This window comes from Tenrec ecaudatus, chromosome 10 (assembly GCF_050624435.1).
Source record: "Tenrec ecaudatus isolate mTenEca1 chromosome 10, mTenEca1.hap1, whole genome shotgun sequence".
In the NCBI taxonomy this organism is placed as follows: domain Eukaryota; kingdom Metazoa; phylum Chordata; class Mammalia; order Afrosoricida; family Tenrecidae; genus Tenrec; species Tenrec ecaudatus.
In genome coordinates this window covers 147,227,525-147,250,183 of record NC_134539.1, presented here as the reverse complement: position 1 = coordinate 147,250,183, position 22,659 = coordinate 147,227,525, and the positions used below count along the sequence as shown (strand labels likewise).

Here is a 22,659-nt window from a genome sequence, read left to right as displayed (position 1 = left end):
GTGTGCATGGAATCCCAGTGGCACTGTGGATTAAGCATTAGGCTGCTAACTGAAAGTTCAGTTGTTTGAACACACCAGCTCCTTCTTATGAGAAAAAGAATGCTGTCTGTCCCTGGAAAGATTGCTGTCTGTCCCTGGAAATGTTGTTATAAGTCCACTGAAATCAATTCTGGCAGTGCGTTTGGTATGAGTTTTATTTACACACATACACACACAGAAAGAGAGAGAGGGGGGGGAAATGACCACAAAATGGTTGCAAAGACTCGAGAATGGTTGATGAATGAATGAGGGACATGAGTAGCCCACAACCATCAACTATCACATACTAAACCATGAAAAAATCTGAACTACTACATGATGCTCTTTAACTTCCAATAGCATATTTGAACTGTTGTCCAAATGTAGATGCCGGATAACTTGTGAGTAAAACACTTCCTAAACATGTGACCTCTGAAACAGAGCTCTGGGAAGCTTTCAGTGGATGAATTGTGGGTTTTAGTTGTGTACAAAAGAAGAACTATGCAACCAAGGTATCCTAAACCAGTGTGACGTATCCGTGCAGCTACTGGCTGCAGAATAATTCCTTCATATAATACATATGTGTATGGCTATATGTACAACAAGAAGACTTTCAATAAATGGTAAAATAATTCAAACTCTTCTAAGCCTTTAGTTTGCTTCCCACCACACACCCCGTGCCGTGTCTGGCTTTGTCGTATGGTACCTGGGTAACTCCTCTGCATTCCCTTTGTCACAGCTTGCCTCTAAATCTGAGGGCAAGACGCTTTATCAAAGATGATCAGATATTAACCGAACATTGGATTGTATAAGATGTCTAATGGCAAAAAATAACTATTAGAGGAAAAATAAAAAGAAATAAGGGTTCCTGGGGGGTATTGTCGGGGAGGGAGGGGATAAAGGGGAGCTGATATCAAGGAGTTCAAGAAGAAAGACAATGTTTTGAAAGGACTGTGGTAGCAATTGTACAAGGCTGCTTGATGTGATTGAACTATGGAATGTTACAGTATCTGTAAGAGCTCCCCATGAGATGATTTTTTAACTGTCCCTAGAACTGAGAGTAAAGGCAATGTAAAATCTGTAAAAAGTGTGCATTATTACATACAAGAGACATGGACATGATCTCAACAGAGAGTTCTGAAGTGTGGGGATTTAAAGGTCCTCGGACGGAGACAGGAGCTTCCACCGCATGCTTGTACCAACTTCTGCATCAGCATCCTCCAGTTCCTGCTCCTTAGAAAGCTCCAGGAACACCTTCATAGGAGACAGAGAGGGAAAGGGAATCATCAAGGGGTTAATTGTGTTGCGAGTGAATAGGAAAAAGGCACGGTATGGAAATGTGAAATTGATAGAGATGACAACTCATTGCTATTCAGTCCATTCTGACTCCCAGTGGCCCTACAAGACAGAGCAGGACTGCCGTTTGGGGGCTGTCAATCCTTACGGGTGCAGAAAACCTCATCTTTCTCCTGTCAAGCAGCTGGTGGTTTCTAACAGCTGACCTTGTGGCTAGTAACCACCAGACAACCCTCTGCTCCACCAGGGCTCCTTGTGGACGGGACGAAACCATGGTAACAAACTTGCCTGTTCCAGTGTGCTTTGGGAGAGGTTGTATCCTTCAAGGTTGAACTTGCGTTTCACTGCAAACAAACAAAACGACTATCAGATGGCTATAATTTTTCACCAGGCGGTTTTTTCTCAATCATGCAAAGTAAAACTGTAGATCACTAATACAAACAGAACACAACGTTGGGGAAATAATACAAAGTGTTAAAGGGTTCATACAAATACATACTATATTAAATACTATATTAAAGGGTTCATACAAATACATACTATATTAAATTGCCATTAAAAGAATGCTGGGTTTGACAAAAGGTGTTTTATTATTTCATGTGTACATTTTGGGGAAGTATATATTTCCTTGAAGACTTATATAGTTGATGGATATATTCTTACACATAAAGACTTCACGGATAGATGGGAGATTTCTCCGGCCCTTTTATTAGTGACATATAAATCAAGGGAATTCACTGAGGGAGAAGCCAGAATGGAGAAGAGGAAAATAGAGAAGTAGCCATTTAGGAGGCTGGGGCTAGGAATCAGGAAGCTTCTTGGTGTTGTGGACAGAATGGGCTGCAAACTGCAAGATTGTTGACCCACACCCACCTGCCACCCCTGCACAGAGATGGGCTGCCTTCTCCGTAAAGGCTGACAGCCACAGAAACGCTAAAAAGGGTCACTGTGGTTGGAAACTACATGATGGCAGTGGGTTTGGCTGAGTTTGGGGGGTGCAGGCTTGGGGAAATGTAGGCAAAGCAGGCAGCACCAAGGGGCTTGGGAGGCTAGTGTCGTGAATCCACAGTATGATCAGTTGGCACAGTGTGTGTTCTCTGCAGCTTTGGTTTCTGCCCAGGAAATGAATCTCCTCTCCGAGTATTGGAAGAACCAAAAGCCAGACTCACTGCCATCCTGATTTAGAGAGACCTAATAGAACCAAGGGCACACAAGGAACCCTGTGGCATAGTGGTTATGCATCAGGTTGCGATCCACAAGGTCCGCAGTTTGAAGCCACCAGCTGCTTCTTGGGAGAAAGACAGGATTTTCTTTCTATTCCCATAAATAGTTACAGCCACGGAAATTCAAAAGGGGCAGTTCTGTAGGGTCCCTATGGGTCAGCCTCAATTCCATGGCAGTGAATTTGGTTTGGTTTTTTTTTTACGGAACAGAAAAGAATTGTCCCTGTAGGTTTTGGAGACTGTAAACCTTTATGGTAATAGAAAGCCCCATCTTTCGTCCTTGGATTGGCTGGTAGTTCTGAACTGCTGACCTTGCAGTTAGCACCAGCAAGACTCCAGGATGATCCCAGGTTCAGAAGAAAAACCGTCATCCGTCATCCTCGACCTGCAGAGGCCCTCTACCCATCACGTTACTACAGGGTCTATGTTTTTTAACATTTTACTATGTATTCCACAATTGCCTGTCATAAACATATGACCTATATATGAATGGATTCTTCCAAAGTTTTATTTAGAAGCCATCATTCTTACCTGCCTCTAATCGATGAAAGGCCTGAGACAGAGGTTGAACATCTGCCACGGGTAGCTTATAGGCCAAGAAGGAGAGGGACCTGAGAATAGGAATTGTCATATTCACACCTGGGTTTATGGGCGATAACCATCAAAATAAATAGATACCACTCACAATTTCCTTCTAAAATAATGCTGATACAAATTATGTGTGGCTTAGTAGGGGACATTTTTTTAATGGAGCTGCTGTTGAGATGTGTGTTCTCCTACTAATTTGAGGGAATAATTGCTCTTATGCTCAGCTTATGGACACCTTTTTTTTCCTTGCTCATTGATTTCAGAGATTCCCTTTGGTTGGTTCAAGTTAATAGGTTGGGACCCACTGAACTTAAAAGTTTACCTTTGCCATCTTTCAGAAAGCTAACTTGCAAAGAGAGAGAGACGAGGTTGGGAGAGAGGAACCTAACAGTGGAGAGAGTATTTAAAAAAACCACAACTGGGCACTTCCTTTCTTCTGTGGAAGCACGAGACTCAATTTTGGTCATCCTGTTGCTACTGTGACTTTACAAGGTCGAACCCTACTCTCTGCTCCTTCTCCCAAGTGCCTGGTGTTTCCAGGTGATGCTGAGGTTGTTCAGACCTCAGGGCCTGGTAATCCTCCATCCAGCCCGTGCTCCCTAAGACTTGCCATCATGCCCCCCACCCCCATGCTTGTCTGATTTGTGATACCATATCTCCATGAACAGGACTTTACACGTCCGGGACTATCTAGGCCACAGGCTATCTAGACTACAGGACTATCTAGACTACAGGACTATCTAGACTATAGGACTATCTAGACTACAGGACTATCTAGACTACAGGACTATCTAGACTACAGGACTATCTAGACTATAGGACTATCTAGACTACAGGACTATCTAGACTACAGGACTATCTAGACTACAGGACTAACTAGACTACAGGACTATCTAGACTACAGGACTTTCTAGACTACAGTCGTACAGTTTTTGTGCACGTCTTAAGTGAGGTCATCCCTCCAAGAAATTTCAAATTCAATCTCTGCCGCCTTTCCTTCTTCTCCCAATCTCTCTCTCTCTACCCCACCCCTCTCTTTCTCTCTCTCACATACACACATACATACATTACCCTAGGAAGATATATTGATTCTCTATCTAAATTGCCTTTTCTATTATTATAAATAAATCATTTTATTGGGGCCTCTTAGCTCTTATAACAATCTATACATCAATTATATCAAGTTAATTGCTACATATGTTGTCATCAACATTTTCTAAATATTTTCTTTTTTTTGAGTCCTTTGTCTCGGCTCCTCTTTTTTCCATCACTCCCCATCCTCCCACCCTCAAGGAACCCTGATAAATGATTGTTTTCATATCTTACAAGTGGTTTTTGTTTTTTGTGGGGGAGACTGTTCCCAAAATATTTACAACTTTGTAATTCTTATGAACAGCTTTCTGGCATCTCTCAACTCCTATGATCTGGGAGATCCAATAAATCACTGTTCGAGGTCCTTACATTTTAATAAGAAGTAAAATTATCTTGACATTGGCATAAAGGAGAAAAGGGAAACACTGCGAGGGCCACCCACTACGCTTTTTACCATAATAAATATCTCATTTCACCTTTCTTGTCGTGCAGCCTGAGGGAAAAGTTTCAGAATCTCCATGTGTACCAAAGTAACCTGAGAAGGCTCCTTCATTTTTATTTCTAGAACATAATCCTTGCCAAACTTGCTTCTCAGGTGTTCGATGGGGCCAATGCATCTGGGGACAAGAAGAGGAATGTGTTGGGAAAATTCTGCTCCTTGATTCCTTGCTGTTATTCTTGAATAGCAAATGTAGGGAATGGGTGCCACAAAGAAGTGAGCATCTGACAAGGGCCCCACTCCTCCAACAGAGAAATTTCTTTGAAGGGGCCACCATGGGCTCACCTACCTGAGTCTTCCCGACACCATGATGGCCACACGGTCACACAAAGCCTCGGCCTCAGCCAGATAATGTGTGATCAGGAGAGCCCCCTTCCTGGAGTTTTTCACAGCTGCCTGGATCATCTGCCTGAAGTGAATCAGCAGATTACGTAAACAAAATATGTAAACACCTCAGGGGCACTATTTCCTGAGCTTGGGGACTTAAGGTCACACACAGTCTCTGGGGACGTGGGTGAAGGTGTGCCTGACCCAAGCCAAGGTATTTTCAATCACCCGCTATGCATATGAAAGGTGGACACTGAATATGGAAGACTGTAGAAGAATGGATGCATTTGCTGGCGAAGAATATTGAAACTATCATGGCCTCCCAAAAGGACAAACAAATCTGTCGTGAAAGAAATACAGCCAGAGTGCTCCTTAGAAGCAAGGATGACTTGGTCTTACGTACTTTGGACATGTTATGGGAGAGGCTGGCCTCTGGAGAAGAACATCACGCTGGGTAAAGTGGGGGGGGGGGCGGCATCAAAAAAGAGGAAGGCCCTCAAAGAGACGAACCGACGCTGTGGTTGCAGCAATGGACGCAAGCCCAGGAACAATGGTGAGGATGGTGCAGGACAAGCAGAGTTTAGTGCTATGGTGCACAGGGTCATTATGGATCATAGCTGACTTGATGGCGCCCAACAACAAACCGCAGCCCGCAAAGACAATATCCTGCACACTGCTGCGGGGAGTGACAACTGGGGTCTTAAAAGTGGTCATCTAAGAGCCAACCATGGTTCTTCCCTGGAGCTAAGAAAAGTGAAGGAAATCCAAGACTCAAGGAAACAGTCCAAAGGACTAACGGACCCAATGAATCATATTCGTTACTATTCAGAGACGAGAGGAAGTAGATGGTGCCTAGCTACCACTACCAACTACTGTGATCATGATAGAATGTCCAATATAGAAAGCCCCAGTGGAAGGAAAAGAAGTAGAACAACATTAAAAAAACAAAAACATACTGACTTGCTTGAAAGAGACTAGTTAGTAGAAGCCGTTGAGACTGTGGCCCCTAGACAACCTTCCAGCCTGGAATGGAACCCACGCTAGGGGATCAACTTTCAACGGAGCGGTAGGCAGGTCTATACAAAGAATGCTAGAACCAGAGGGATGTGCTTCCCTATGCAATCAGCCATATAAGGCTACATGTTTAGCCTGTAAATCAGGTTGCAGCTTGATGGCCTCATTTGGAGGCGCTAAGGAAATAAATAGCTCACTGGAATCCGGTCACAGGCTCACTCCTTTGGGGACTCTCTGCTGACAAAGTTCACTCCCTGAGAGACATGGTGTTCACAAGACACATGGAGAGAGACTGATGTAGTTAGAGGCTAGAGCTGGAGAAGCCATGTGGAGACCCACCCCAGCTCTGAGATGCTTCTACTGCTACTGGATGTACATATAACTTCCTCCCTGGGGGACAGACAACCAAAAAGTGGGTGAAGGGAGACATCGGACTGAGCAAGATATGACAAAATAATAATTTATAAATTACCAAAGGTTTATGATGGAGGGGGCAGTAAGGAGGGAGGAGGGAAATGAGGGGCTGATGCCTGGGGCTTAGGTGGAGAGCAAATGTTTTGAGAATGATGAGTATAACGAATATATAAATGTGCTTTACACAATTGATGTATGTATGGATTGTGATAAGAGTTGTATGAGTCCCTAATAAAATGATTTTTTTAAAAAACAACAAAGAATGGATAAGCAAAGTTGACAGATTAGTCTAAAAGGAAAAATAACTGGAAATCAGGGCAGCGAGTTAATGTCTTCTGAAACAACGTCAAGAGAATAATGTGTATCAAATCGGATGCATCTGCTTCAAGAGGCTTCTTCAAAGCATTGAAAAGCAACGGCGTCTTTTTGAAGACGAAGATGTGCCATAACCAAGTCATGGTATTTTCAATCACTTCACCTGCGTGTGAAAGTTAGACAGTGAACTGATATACCCGAATTATGGTGTTTTCAAAGCATATAGCAAGGCATGCGGACTTCCAGAAGAACAAACGAATCTGATTTGGAAGAAGAGCAGCCAGCATGCTCCTTATGAAGGGAGGATGGCCCGACTTGGTCGTGAGCACTTTGGATCCGTTATGCAGAGAGACCAGTCCCTGGAAAAGAACCTCGTGCTTGGTCAAGTGGAGGGTCAGGAAAAGAAGGCCACCATCAGGGGGCGGTGTGACACAGTGGCTGCAACAATGGGCTCCACCAGAACAATGATCATGAAGACGGCACAGGATGGAGTTTTGTTTCTATGAGTCAGAACCGAGCAGACAACACCTAATAGCAACCACAAGAAAACAAACTAGGGGTAAAAGCAAACGAGGAGTAGAGAAACCTTTACAGACCTCAGTGACTAATCAGCAAAATTACGAGGCCGAAGAAGTCCAATAAAAAATTAGGCATTTTTTGCTTAGCTTTGTGTTTTTTTTACTCAAAAAACACGTGATCGTGTGAAAAACAATATAACATTAGAGGATCTACTTGTTTCTTTATAAAAGGGATTACGTCACTGAATTAGGAACCAGTGAGCCTGTGCGTCAATGGTCCAAGATCAGTTGAAAAATGCACCTTTTCATAATATGTGTCCTCCCAGCTCATGAGTAAAGAGTCACCGAAAAGAGGAAGACTTCCTCAAGGAGAGGGCCTGACCCAGTGGTTGCACCAATGGGCTCACACAGAGCCATTATGGTGCCGGTGGCTTGGGGCCAGGCCAGTGGTACTCTGCTGTACGGAGGGTCACGATGAGTCGACACTGACTTGACATCTCTTAGCCACAACACCACAGTAGAAACACCCAGAGCCCTGGGAGTTCGGTCTTTCTCACCACATCTGTTGCTGCATGGTGGGATCCAAGTTGGTCGAAGGCTCATCCAATAGCAGCACTGGTGAGTTTCCCAGGATACTCAGCGCTAAGCTCAGCTGAAACACAGAGTGACCCCCATGTCTGCTGCCACCATTTGCCAGCTCTGGAAATATCATTAGGCCCTCCTACACATACCATTCTACTCGTTCCTGCTGTTAATTTCTCCACCGGCACATCCAGCATCTTCTTCAATTGGAAAGCATCTAGTATTCTGGTGAGAGACAACATGAGACAAGATGAAACAAGAAGAGAGGATGTGTGGCAAATGGAAGCTCACAGAAGAGTAACGATATTAGAGGTGTCAAGATGAGTTTGAACTAGGGTTTGTCGTTCATGATACCCCGCCAACAAACTCCTCTCCCCTCAAGGATCTCTCACAATCGACTTGCCTGACCCAGCAGACGCCGGCCCTCCTAAGGTTGCCAATGAATTTATCCCAATGATGGTGGGATAATTTGGGGGAGGAAGGCAAGAATGGTTTGAGGACTTGAAGAGTCGCTAAACTGTACATGTGAAAAGTGAAGCATGATGTCCCCTTTGCTGTGTGTCCTTTCACCCTCCCCCACCGAGACCAAACAAGAGAACATGCCTTTTGATTTGCTCACTTTGAAATCACAGCTGGCAGATGTTTACCTCAAAAGCTCATCTTCCCCCAAACCTGTTTTGGAAAGGTTTCGTGCATTCCATGAGACTTGTTCTCCAGCGTTACGGTACAATCTTCAAGAACCAGCCGTAGGTCACACAATCGTAAATGTCACATAAGGCAAAACCCTGTTTTTAATGGTCTCTTCGTCTTCTATAAAACTGAATGCTGGCTCGCAAACATCTCTCCCTTTTGCTTAGTAAATAGTTGATCTCTTTGTCACAAGTCTTATCGTTTTGAACAGAGAAACACTGGCATTCTTATTCTCAAAACTCTAGGGACCGAAGGGGAGAAATCAGCATATTGCAGATGATAAAGATAGTTCATTTCTTAAAAATTCCTTAAGAAAAACTGGAGTTGTTCATTACAAAAAGGGGGGGGCATTTTGTTTGTTTGCCTTGTTTTCTGGCCCCTTATTTATCGTTAATAATTTTAGATTATTTTTAAAAGCGTCCCTGTCCAAAGATGCGAGGGAATGAGGCTCTGGGTCCTATTTTCCTGCTAATTCCCTGGCACTCTGAAAAATGGGAGATATAATTTCCTGCCGCCATCCTTCATTAGTGAGTCGTTGGCAACGCACACATTCGCCCCGCCTCCTACAGTACCTTGTAATGGCGGCGGACGCATCGCCACCCTTCAGTCCCTTCACAGCTGTGTACACTTCCAGGTGTTCTCTAATTGTCAGGTTGGGCCACAGTGGATTCTCCTGAGGACAGTACCCCAGGAACCTGACCAAGCTCTCTCCCCGATGATCCCCAACAGGACTGGATCCTTTCAGTTCTATCTAAAGAAACCAACAGAGCAAAATAGTTTTAGAAACATGTAGCCTTTCCTACAAAGCACAGTTACTCAATAGCCCGATATATCATAATAATAAATGGTTGAAAGGTTTAAGTGTCAAAGAAATATTTGAGAAATCGCTTAGTAAATTTGTTAGAGAAAAACACTGGCGCTTTTTCAAAGAGGCAATTCTGACTCCTAGTATGTGTTTCGCTCCATAGAGTTCTCAATAGCTAATTTTTATTTTCAAGTAGATTGCCAGGGTATTCTTCCAAGGACCACATGGAGAATGTTGAGAACATTAACCATTTGCATCCCCTATCTATGGGAATAGTGCTGTAAATATATCATTGAACTGTCTCCTCATTTTTCACTACCTTTCCAGATGTCGGCTTTGTGATCCCAGTTATCATTCTAGCACATGAACTTTTACCAGCGCCATTGGGTCCCAGCAGTCCCAAAATTTCACCTAAAAGAAAGAATGACCAACTCTTAAGAACAGAAGGTAAGCATTGACATGAACTCGTATCTTCAAAAAACTCACCACCATGGAGTTGATTCCCACCCTTGGCAATCCTGTAGGACAGGGCAAAACTGCCTCTACCAGTTTTAAGTTTGAAATTTATCATCTCCATGTAATTCACTCTATAATAGCTTGTTCTTTAACCTTTGTATGATATGAAATATTATTGCAAACCTTATAGATTCTATATCCATTGTCTTTTTCCAAGATGTTTGTTTGGGTTGGAAAGGGTCTAAATTGTTTTCCATAATAAATTGGTGAGTGCATGATTAAATGATTCTTAAACCTGGGAAGCCAAGGATATGTTGTCCCACCTAAATCCTACCACTGTGTTCAGCATACTATCATATTCCATTTAAATTGACATAAAATATTAATTTTCTCTTCTTCCCAATTCATGAGCAAACAACAAGCAGTGCCATCTTTTGAAAACATGAATTGAATGGTGGTCCAAATCTGCAAAAAAGCCTCTGATCCTTTTTCACTAACTTGGCTTGAAATGTAGACTGTGTTTTATGAGCTGTATCTAATCCGGATGCTGCTCACCACTTAGACCACTTCCTGTTCGTGAGCAGATACAGCCCTTGCTGTGTGGTTGGGCTTTAACCACTCCAAGGTGTCTATACTGCTGAGTCCCTGTCCCCACTTGTTCTGTTTGGAAATCTTGTGTTTATTGAGGATGTTATAGCTCATGCCTTCTTGACACCATATTTTGGCTTAATTGTTGCTCTTAAAGTCTTCTTAATGGACATGTTCCAAGAAACACATTACCTACTTAAATTAACTCAGACTTATTTAGAAAACCTCACCAGAACAAAAAAAGAAATAGATCAAATCATTAAAAAATTCCCAACAACAAAATTAAATCCAGGACCAGAGTTCCAAAGGGGAATTCTGCCAAACATTCACAGAAGAACTGACAGCAATTCTATTTATACTATTTCAGAATAGAGAAAAGAACATTACACTCCAGGATCTATTTTATAAAGTGAGCATGACATTGATATCAAAACCAGACAAAGACATTATCGGAATAGAAAATTGTAGACCAATATACCTTAGCAACATTGTTGTAAAACTTCTCAATAGGAATAGGTGGGGGGAACGGATCACAATGATCTATATATAAACCCCTCCCTGGGGGATGGACAACAGAAAAGTGGGTGAAGGGAGACATCAGACAGTGTAAGACATGAAAAAATATTTATAAATTACCAAGGGTTCATGAGGGAGGGAGGAGGAAAACGAGTAGAAAGAAAATGTTTTGAGAATGATGATGGCAACAAATGTACAAATATGCTTGACACAATGTATGTATGTATGAATTGTGATAAGAGTTGTATGAGCCCCCAGTAAAATGATTTATATATTAAAAAGAAACTTCTCAACAAAATCCTAGTCAATAAAATTCAACAAAACAAAAAACATCATGACCAGGTATGAAATTTTTCAACATTAGAAAAGCAATCATTACAATCCACTATGTAAATAGAACAAAGGAAAAGAAGCACATGATCATATCAACTGATGCCGAGAAAGCATTTGACAAAATCCAACACATGTACCTGATGAAAGTACTCAACAAAACTGCTATTGAAGGGAAATTTCCTAACATAATAAGGACATCGAGTGGGCAACATCTTGCTCAATGGGAAGAGCCCAGACAGGGATGCTATTTATTACGGTTTTGATTCAGCATTGTGCGGGATGCCTTAGCCCGGGCTGTTTGATACAATAGCCTCCAAACTGTCCAAGAAGCAAAATTCCCTGTTTATAGATGATATGATTCTACACATAGAAAACCCCAAAGACTCAACAATAAATTTGCTGGAACTAATTGAAAGATTCAGCAATATTGTTGGTTTCAAGGTCAGCATACAAAAATAAGTACAATTCCAATTCCTAGGAGAGTGTTAAAACGGAAATAAAGAAAACAATACCATTTATAATAGTGGTTCACAAGGTGAAATTCTTAGGAATAAATTCAGAGGAACAAAAGACTTTTATAAAGAAAACTACAAAACACTACTACAAGAAATCAAGAGACCTATATAAATGGAAGAATATACCATGCTCATGGATTAGAGATACTTGAGATTTTGAAAATGTCAGTACTAGCTGAAGCAATTTATCAATATAGTGCAATCTTGGTCTAGATCCCAGAATCATTCTTCAAAGTGATGGAAAAATATATACCCAACTTTATATGGAAAGGAAAGAGACAGAGGATAAACAAACTCAGAAACTCAAGTTCACTATCATCAAGTCAATTCTGACTTAGAGTGAACCTGTAAGACAGAGTAGAATTGCCCTCAGGGTTTCTGAGACTTTAGATCTTTATGGAAGTAGAAAGCTTCATCTAGCTCCCAGGGAGCAGCCGGGGGCTAGGAATTGTGGACCTTGTGGCTATCAGCCAACATGTAACCCACTCTCCCATCAAGGTTTCTTAGGACAAACAAATCAGTACTAAAGTAGAAGGACAAAGTGAGAGCCCTCTTACTGCCTGGCCTCAAAAATGACTGCACAGCTCCAGGAGTCAAAGCAGCCTAGAGCAGAGTGGCGGATATGTGTGCCAATGGAACAGAACAGAGAACCTAGAAATATACCCAACCACCGACAGACAACTGATTTTGGGCAAAAAGTAAGCCTATTTCTTGTGAAAGACAAGTGGTGCTACAAAAATTGGGCTTTCATTTGCAGAAGAAACAGGACCCATACTTCACGCCATACACACACGCATGCACACAAACACACACACACGTGAGCTCAAGATGGATTAGAGACCTAATTATAAACTCTAGAATTAGAAATATCATCAATAAAAAAGGGTGGGAGATAACATAGGGCCCCCCAATACATAGTATAAACACTTTATCAAAGATAAGGAAACACATACACAGCTGAAGGCAAAATAGGTGGCAGGAGTCTCTTAAAAATAAGACACTAATGTCCATCAAGAGGCTTCACAAATGAGTTTTTAAAAAAACCCATACAATGAAAAGAAATATTTAGCAATAATATATTGGACAAATGACCAATCTCTAAAACACTTAAAAAACTTCAACACCTCAACAAGAAAAAGATAAATAGTCCAATTTAAAAATAGGGACAAGGCATGAACCGACAGTTCACCAAAGAAAACATTGATGTGGACAACGACCATAGGAAGAAATGCTCACGATCACTAGCTACTTAAAGATACGGATCAAAACCATGGTGAGATACTACTTCACCCTGATATCGATAGCAACCCTCCAAACCCCAGAAAATAACCAAGGCCAGAGAGAGTGTGAAGGGCTGGGAAGCCTTGCACATTATTGAGGGGACTGTAAAAGTGTGCACCCTCTGTGAAAAGCTCTTCCTGAAACAACCGGGACTAGAAATACCATGCGATCCAGCAATCCCTCTACTTTACAAATACTCTAAGAAGTAAAAGCCATGACATAAATAGATATGTACACACTCATGTTATCCACTTTTCACAACAGCAAAAAAAATGGAAGCAACCTAAATGTCCATGAGATGGAGAATGTGTAAACAAACGTTGGTACAGCCACCCAAGGGACTACAACACATCGCTAAAGAGTAATAACAATAAAAAGTGAAACACCTTATGATACAGATGGATAGAGGATGTCATGCTGAGAGAAGTTGGTCAATCCCAAAGTTCACATATCGCATGAGAGTACTATTAGAAGAAACAATCGAGGTAACGATTTTCATATCCAGAGAAACAGGCTGATGGATGCCAAGGGTGGAATAAAAAGGGAGGGAAAGTAATAGATTCGTAGTTAGACAGGTGTTGACTTGGGTGAAAGATATGATAATAGCTTACAGGCAGGAGGTGGGTATAAAAAGGTGGGGAGGAGCAACAGGGCAAACCATTTGTTTGGAAAGTTGTCTAAAGTATTGATTGTGAAAATGATAAACTGACATGGAAACCCCTACCTAGCTCACAATGAAATGGGGGACATTTCCCCTGGCCATGCAAACAATGTTGCCCCAATCAATTACCTAAATTTCATATATTTGCATGCTCCACACATATCTAATATCTGGTATTTTTCTTGATAGGTTATCTTTCTGTGAGGATTACGGGGACAGGGACTTTATGTAGTTCATCCATAACTATATATCCAGAGCCTCAAATAGACCTTGACACACCAAACAATTGATGCATGGTGAGCTGCTGGATGACTGCCTTAACAGGTAGAATGGTGCCTAAAACATAACAGGTGTTCCATAGGTATGTCTAAGAATAATGGAGAATAGAAAAGTGGTTATTGCCAACCTTCTTTCACACAAAAAGAGATGTTTCTTGCGGCTATTTTCTTCTTTTTCTTGGAAAAGCAGCATTTCTTTGTGCCTGCGTATTCCTTGTGTAGACAGCTGGCGATAATGACTGGTTTCTGGAAGAGATGACAGCAGGGTTTCCGCTTGAATTTCAGAGAGTTCTTAGTCCTAGGCGCTTCTGCGGGAGGCCTTGCTAGCCTGTCATAAACCTAACCCTATTTGGCATCGACAGGAATTCATACTGATTGTTTAAAATATAATATTCACTGTCATTAATGTAAACAGATTTCATGCTTCCCAAGGGAACTGGGAACTAGCACACTGTCTTTCTAGCACAGGCACAGCTAAGCTGATGGAAGATCTAAGCTGTCAGGGAAAACCTTGGAAGTCTAAGGTAAACCAAACAAGCAGCCCTTGACACTGTACTCTCTACTTAACAGTTTATAACAACAAGCACTTCGAATCACAAGGTCTTAGACGGTTTCGAAATTGTAGCTCACTTATTCAAATCCATTTTCCTCGGAAGGAAAATAAAATCACCCTCATTTATGCTCTCCTGTGAAGCTCCAGAGAAGTGCCTGCGTGTACATTTACAGATAGAGTTCTACACACAAACTAGCGGATCTTGACAGTTCTTCGACGTTCCTGTGGCCTTCGGTTGCCAGGCATGTTTTCTACCTCCTCTATGTTTGATGTGGTCAGGGCAGTGGCTGCCCTTCTCCGTTCTGCTACAACATCTTCATCTTCCTCGGCAGGTTCCTCTGGCTTGGGTTGAGCAGCTATACTTTGGGGTGAAATTCTGTGGAGAAGAGAAATGTTACCTGTGGTTTTCCAGTTGTCAAGGACATCACACAAGTCCATTTCCCCATTATTCTGTTTCAATAGCTTGCCTGCAATAACCCTATCTAGACCTGCTTCTACTTTTACCAGGAAGCCCCAGCCCATTAGCCAGACTCTCTTCCTCAATCTTGCAACCTTTCTTCAAAGGAACACCCTAACTCTTGCAAATCTATGACTGCTGCCTCCTCTTTAAAAATTGGGGTGAACCTTCTTGATCCAGGAGACAGCTGTGACACCAGAGGAGTGCCGATGGACATCCTCAGCAACAGAACCAGGAGTCTGAGGATAACACAGCGATGCACTTCCCAGCCCACAGAGCAAGTAACGCTTATTGCTTTTGGACTCGAGGCCAGCTTGCGGAGTGGGGTGCCTCCGGGCGCTTAATTGGGCAATCTGGGTTGGCTGATCCAGGGAAGTGGAGTTGAGTGTCTTCGCAATGAAGCTGACAATGGAGGGACATACCCTTTGGGCATTTATTAGCAACCCTGAAATAACTTGGTAGTTTTTCCTGACCAAATCACTGTATCCTGAGCATTTCTCCCACGCATTGTAATCTGTTAGCGTCCTTAATAAACTCTAATAATGAAAGAAAACCGGGTGACTGCATTTTCCCTGTCCCTGTTCACTCCGAGTCCGTCTTAATCACCCGTGTAAATAAATTCTTTCTAAAATCCCTCTACATGCAAAACACTCTGAACCTACTCAATTTCATCCTATCTCTTTGGCTTAAGGATTTAGGCCCATCTTGAAGGACAAAATGACTTCTATGTGTACTCATGAAATACATGAGGGGCTGACAGTTTCTTTCAGCTCCTCTGCCTGGAAACTATACTTTCTTGCAAGAAGGCCAGTGATCCACTGGCCAAAATTACACCGATAGGGTATTTACGTTGTGCATAAAAATAAATCCCCACAACACGCATCGTGCTGCCTTTCTTGAGGCGTACCAAGACAGGACGTGAAGTACCAAACTGAATGGTTTCTAGCCACACCTGAAAACAGGGTCCTTCTGCATTATTTTCTTTCCACACTTTAGTTCCAGCCATCTCAGAACAAACAGGAAAATAATAACCTGAAAATAAGGCTAGGAGCCGAGGAAAAATAAGATTTAGGGAGAATTGTACAAGTACTATTTAAACATTAGAATCACATTGACGATTTTTTTTATTTTCGGGTAAAATAGATGAATCCCACATGTGTGCAATTGAGGGGAGATATTTATGGCTACACATTCACAACTCAGCTCCTTGGGGCCTGCCCTCATAATCCATATTCAGCCTACCAACACGTCCTGCATGCTCCTGCTGGAAAATTATCCAGAATTTAACTGCTTCATATCCCTACGTGTGCTTCCAGAGGTCAATGGTATTGTCAATTCTTACCCGGATTACTAAAATGCCTTCCTACCTGTTCTCCGTCTTCTCTGCTGGCCTCAATCATCTCATTATGATAACCAGAGTGAGTCTTTTATAGCTAGATCTAATCCTATCATTCCACTCAAAGCCCTCCCCTGGCTCTCCCACCACTCAGTGTCACTGTTCAAAGTTCAAAGAGTGGTCCAGAAGGCTCTGTGAGATCCCTTTCCCACCCCACCCTTCACCGTATCCCCTCTCTGACCTTCTCTCTTATCAAGTTCTCCCTTGGTCATTTGACCAACCACAGGAACTTCCAGGCTGATGATGGAATAAGTCAGGGTTCCACTTGCAGGTCATTCCCTGACCATCCACTTGGCAAGTTTACTTAGTTTACTATTTATCGTCTCCACTAGTCTAGACTATATAAGCTTAAGATGACCAGACATCCCGCTTTTGGCGGGACAGTCCCAATTTTTAACAATTTTCCCCCCGCATCCCGTGGCATTTTGAAAAAGTCCAAATTTTTGGAAAGAAGGCACGACAAGCTAGGGTATATGGTTTTTGGCTGTCATGTGACTATTTCACCAGGATGTGAGTTTTATCACTGGTGTCCCGCTTTACCAATATTAAAATCTGGAATAAGTTCCATGAGGGCAGGGGTTTTTGTCTGCCTGGAATAGGGTGCCTACAAAGGTGTTGACATGTAGTATTTAAAGACCGTTTTCCTCAGTCTAAATAGAGTGACATCATCATTTCCCCTGGCACACATCAATTAACTTTTCCCTTTATATGCAGAATTCAAGAGGGCTATGTTATATTGCAATTGGGTGGGGTTTCTTTTGCTACAGTATGTCTCATATTTTCAGGAAGGGAGTAGTAAGTTTACATGGAAAACTAGTCCATTTGTGCACATAAAAAGTAAACTGAGGTTTCGGAATGACGCCTGAAAATCATTTTTCGACCCGGGACTAGGATAGAAACATGTTCAAAGCGGACACACTGCAGGTCTTCCTAAGAGGTAGGTGAAGCGATAACCATGCCCAAGAACACGTGGCTAGGTAGAAAGATCTTCTCACTATTGAGCACACTAAAAAATCAGCCGCACTGAAGTCGAAATCCGTGTCATCCATGGTTCTAATGTGCATATAATGTTGCTGCAAAAAAAATAAGAAAAAGAAAGAAAACATTGGCCAAATGGAAATGGGTCAGTCTTGCATTTAAATCATATGAAACCACACAGAGAATATTGTTTTCCTTTTTAAGCTTGCTGCTTCCAACTAAAGGAGCCCGGGTGGCATATAGGACACTCTCTGAGCTGCTCCCCTCAAGGTCAGCAGTTCAAAACTACCAAGCACTCCCACATAAAAAGATGAGGCTTGCTCTTCCTGTCCAGGCTCACAGTCCCGGAAGCCCACAGGGGAAGTTCTTTTCTGTCGTGCAGGGTTGTTCTGAGTCAGCATCGACTCAATGGCAGTTGGAGGTTTTGAGTCTGAACCTCTTTCCACACGGATGACAAGTAAATACGTGCAGAGAAGGCAGAGTGGCCTCTGTTCAAGCCCAACTATCTCTCAATGGCCTGGTAGCCTCTCCGGTTCTCTCCTGAGTGTATCGTTAGGACGTCTCTTAGGGATCAAGGTTGCTGAAAGGCTACCAAAAGGGTAACAGGGAAAGGAGTGGGCCCTGTGGGAAAGTCCAGAGGTTGACATTATTGATCCAAATTGAGCTGCACAAGTCTTTGAAGTGTGTCAGTGGCTGTGCATTGGGCTACTAACTGCCACAGGGAAAGATGTGGCTCTCCCGGAAAGACTTGCAGATGTGGGAGCCCACAGGGGCCACTCTATCCTGGCCTACAGAGTCAGCGCTGACTCCATGGAAGCAAGTTTGGGTTGTTAGTGTTCCTACCACCAAAGTGTTTCAGCTTCACAACAATTAGCTCTTCCGGTCACTCTTCCTTTATCGAGCAATACATTTAAAGGTTAACTGAGTCTTCCTAAATAACAGGTGACAGATATACTCACACATGCAAGTATTTCTACTTGGGAGACATGTGGTAGGCAAAGGAATCTGTTTCTATTTAAGAATTCCAGGTATCACCCAGCCAATAGAAAAGGAGTTTTGCACGGGGGGCGGGGGCGGGGGGGGGGAACTTGGCCAGATTCCCCAAGAGACAAAGTTCTTTGTCTTTTCTTCAGAGTCCCTGAGTGTGGACAGAACGACACAGCGTCGCAGGCTGGTGCCTCTGGCTGAACTGGCTCATTCCACAACCCAGCCTCTTCAGAAACTTCTCTTCGTTTGATTCACATGCCCCTTCTTTCATGTTTTCTGGTCTTTTCTGCTTTGTTGCCTTGTACCTCTTTCCCAGAATGTGCTTGCCTCTTGGCCCACTCTTCCACTTGCTAAATCTCACTCACCCTTTAGGGATGAGTTTAAACATCGCATCTTCAGAAGAATCCTTTGACGTTCCACAGCCTGTCGGACAGGCTACAGAGATGCTCCTTTTGGCCCTTGGCTCTTCTTTTATTCCACTCACGCCCCTTGCATTGGTTTGTTTGAGATTGTCCTGCATTGATCACTATGGAACCGTATGGAGTGCATCTATTCTACCCTGTGGGATCCCGATGAGTAAGAATTGGCTTGATGACATTGATTATAAACACTGTGAAATAAAAGACTGTGTTTTCTTGTTCATAAGTGACCTCCAGTCATTAGCACCCTTCTTAACACCTAGCCGTGGCTAATACATAGGGTGATTTTCCTCTCAGTGGATAATAACCACTTATTCCACCACCTGCCGTAAATTAAACATGGCAGACTCAAGTAGAATTTGATAATGACTATCTTTTGAGCTGCTAACCACTAGGTCCATAGTTCGAACCCACCCAATGTGACTCCAGAGATAGATGAGGCTGCCTGTTCTCGTCCAGATTTAAAGGCTTAGAAACCCAAAGAGGCAGTCCCAGTCTGTCTTTACGGGTTACTGTGAGTCAGAATTGACTAGATAACAGTTTCTTGGTTCCATATTTTCCAACACGCATATGGGAAAGCATTTACTGAGGTATCATTTTCATATCACAAGTTTCACCCCTTGTACTGGTTCCATTTGACGGTTTTCTAGTAAGTCGCATAGTTCTACCAGCATCGCTGCACCTCAGTGTGAGTCTGGCAAGGCAATCGCTGATCCTTATGTGCTGCCCCTCTGCACTCCCATTGAAGCTGCTTCTTACTTCTGTGGTTTGGGTCAAGCACTTGAATAGATTGCATCTTCAAAATACATGACACAGTAACATTTTCTTACCTCTTCTATGAATAAAATGAATCCATTCAGGGTAGTTGGAGGCACCAGTATCATGGGGATAAAGAAGATCATGATACCAAACCAGTTGAATATGATGGTGGTCAGGAAGATGCTCTACAAAACAAGTTCAGATAAACCGCATGTCAGACGAACTCGGCGCAGTGATATGTGAGGCAGCAGAGTTCGGTGTTCTCACCGTGGAGGGCTTTCTCTCTCACGTGCAAGTACGCCCACATGTAAAGAACGTGTTTCCCCTCTCAGAGGCAGCCGCAGGAGGAGGGAAGCTTTTCTTAGGAAGAATACAGATGTTCCTTAGCACCACAACAGAAAAATTCCCCAAAGCCTGAAAAGCCCAGTGATAAGACGAGAGGGACTTCTGGACAGTCCACTGTTCAGTGTGATGCAGAACACTAAGCTAAAGAGACAAAATACCTTTTGATAGCGAAGGTCGTACGATTGGTAATACATAAAAGTGTGTGTCCAATGAAAAAGTGACATGATCGCTATAGAAAAAGAATCCATATTGCCTTTCACCAAGGCTCCCAAGCTTCTGTAAAGCATTCTCACCCCCGCCCTGCTTCATATGTTTCTCATTCCATACAGATGATTTTCTGAGACTGTGCACCTTTTCTGAGACCATGCAATTTCATGTAGAATGGACTCTTAATCTATTAGGATAACTGGAATTGGGGATGGAGTAAATACAATGTTCTTTCTGTTTAAAGGATTAATTTAGTAATCAACCAATATGAACTTTTGTTAGATCATTAGCACATTAACTGGAAAGGAGATATTGAGAACAGTAATTGCTAAATTCAAATGAAGTAAACATTACAAATGTGAGGCATAAAGAACTTAGCATCCATCTATAGTTCAAGCTTCAGCAATACTATAATGTACCTACTCTTATTTTTCCTCCATTTACACATGAGAAAATTATGATTCAGAGAGGTTAAATCTTGTCACAGAAGTCCAGAAAATTAGAATTCAAAACTCTGTGTATAAGTCTTGATTAGAAAAGTATATTTCTTGAAGGAGTATCTTGTGGGGCTATGTTGCATCAGTGACAAATGAAATAATTTGGAATAGAGCAAAATAACCCTAACCCAAATATTCAGTAACAGCACAATAAACAGTTTAGAAGCCGAGTCTAAAAAAATTCCCCATTCACCAGTCCCACAATCTCTCTGAAAAGCATAATTGTCTGCTTCTGTCTCCCTTCTCTTGTTCCCAAGGCATTATTCACCTCTGTGTTTCCATCTGTCTTCTCACTTCTGATAACTTGAAGTCCTGAAGTACAGGAGCTGACATTTTTTAAAATTCTACCAGAAACCCAGCCTTCGATCTATACGTCTCTTTTCTTCTCGTTGCCTTCTCCTGTCCCAATTTCTCATCCACCAGAAGAGAGGATTCTAAGCTGCACGGAAGCACCATGCCTTAGTGCCACAATATCTCCACCATCAGGCACAATAAACTTCAAAAGGTGCTTCTCTGTCACCAGATGCCTGGGATGCCCAGGAGACTCTATTCCACGGGGTGTGGGAGGGTGTATGAAACTCTAGGAACACACTAGCTGTTGACTATGACTTTGTCCAAGGTGCCCTGGTGGGCTATTGTGTATAATTACACACTTACCATAAAAAAACAAAATGACACGATGATGTTGGTTTTTCTCCGCTTGTGAAAAATAAATGATATCACATATGTCAAAAAGACAAGAGAAGCCGCATATCCGATTGTAGTTAAAACCTAAAGATAATATGAAGAAGACCAAAGTCAAAAGAGAAAATATAACTGAGGTAGAAAAAAATTATGCACACTTAAAAATATTTCCCTCCATTGGTACTTCACATGACTATGAGGAGGAGGAGGAGGAAGAGGAAGAAGAAGAAGAAGAAGAAGAAGAAGAAGAAGAAGAAGAAGAAGAAGAAGAAGAAGAAGAAGAAGAGGAAGAAGAAGAAATAATCCTGATATATAGAATGCCACTGCTAAATGTATCATTATCATAAAATATGATCTAGGTGACATGCTACTTACCAAAGCAAAGACAATTAGATTCGTCAAATAGATGGGATTTACCAATGTTATCTTATAAAACAAAAACATTGCAATGAGAATAAGAAGATAAAGGGTAACGTCCACCAGGGCCTGCCCACACCAGTAAGCGGAGGGGTAGAGTCCTGAAGTCCACAGTTGGGAATGAGCTCTGGTCTGAAGAGAAAACACAGGGTACACAGAGATTAAATTGGGCCCCAAACCAAATTGGAATTAGCACCACAGTGTAAGATTTAAAGCCGTCCAATCGTTTTTTGGGTTTTTTTTTTAAATACTTATACCAGTGACAAACCTGAGACACAGACACCAACGGCACAGTGGTGACCATGGTTTAAAACATGATTCATCTTAGCATGTGATAGATGACTGGCAACCCCATTTAACGTTATCGGGAGACGGGCACAACTGTTGTTGCCGGCAGTTGCTATTGAGCGGATTCTGACACGCGGAAACTCCCTTTGCCCAGAGCAGGGCTGCTCCCTGGGAGCTTAAGAATCCATGATCACCATTCACACCGCCTCTGGACTTCCCAATCAAGGCACTAAGATCTCGCCAAAGAAATGTTATTTTGTGACCCACAATCCACTACCATCGAGTGGATTCGAACTCATGGTGAGCCTGTGGATGAGGTTCTTAAAACTGCACATCTTCACGGGAACAGACAGCCGTAACCTTCTCCTGCTGAGTGAATGGTGAGGAGCTTGTGGGTTTGAACCTGACCTGGAAGCTAAGGGCATGCAAAATTCTCCTTTGGGGAAAATATCCTCTTGAGGAGTCCCTGACTCAAGAAGGAAAAGGCGGATTCATTTTAATAGGTTTGTTGATTTTTCCTTGGGGGCTGGTGAAGGAAATGACCAAATATAATGTAACATGAATTGCAGTGGAGAGGGGACCCAGTGTTCAATGCGGTCTTCAAGGTCAACAATGATTTCTTCTTTGTAGTTAGGATAAAATGATTTCAGAAACATGGTACAA

At 42.4% G+C, this 22,659-nt stretch overlaps 1 protein-coding gene across 1 annotated transcript in view; it reads right to left on the bottom strand.

Annotated features, from left to right (window-relative positions):
* Window positions 1-1,096: 1,096 nt before the first annotated feature.
* Window positions 1,097-22,659, bottom strand: part of ABCA6 (ATP binding cassette subfamily A member 6) — a 69,481-nt gene continuing 47,918 nt past the window's right edge. Inside the window, exons 26-41 of the mRNA XM_075559685.1 lie at window positions 21,667-21,840; window positions 21,265-21,378; window positions 19,630-19,743; window positions 17,411-17,488; window positions 15,972-16,063; window positions 14,818-14,938; window positions 14,138-14,255; window positions 9,701-9,792; window positions 9,149-9,327; window positions 8,036-8,111; window positions 7,862-7,956; window positions 5,006-5,125; window positions 4,694-4,834; window positions 3,069-3,148; window positions 1,603-1,658; window positions 1,097-1,272 (exon numbers count right to left, since the gene is read on the bottom strand). Coding sequence (XP_075415800.1) covers window positions 1,171-1,272; window positions 1,603-1,658; window positions 3,069-3,148; window positions 4,694-4,834; window positions 5,006-5,125; window positions 7,862-7,956; window positions 8,036-8,111; window positions 9,149-9,327; window positions 9,701-9,792; window positions 14,138-14,255; window positions 14,818-14,938; window positions 15,972-16,063; window positions 17,411-17,488; window positions 19,630-19,743; window positions 21,265-21,378; window positions 21,667-21,840 — 1,752 coding nt within the window. The 3' untranslated portion in view covers window positions 1,097-1,170. The remainder of the gene's footprint in view (window positions 1,273-1,602; window positions 1,659-3,068; window positions 3,149-4,693; window positions 4,835-5,005; window positions 5,126-7,861; window positions 7,957-8,035; window positions 8,112-9,148; window positions 9,328-9,700; window positions 9,793-14,137; window positions 14,256-14,817; window positions 14,939-15,971; window positions 16,064-17,410; window positions 17,489-19,629; window positions 19,744-21,264; window positions 21,379-21,666; window positions 21,841-22,659) is intronic.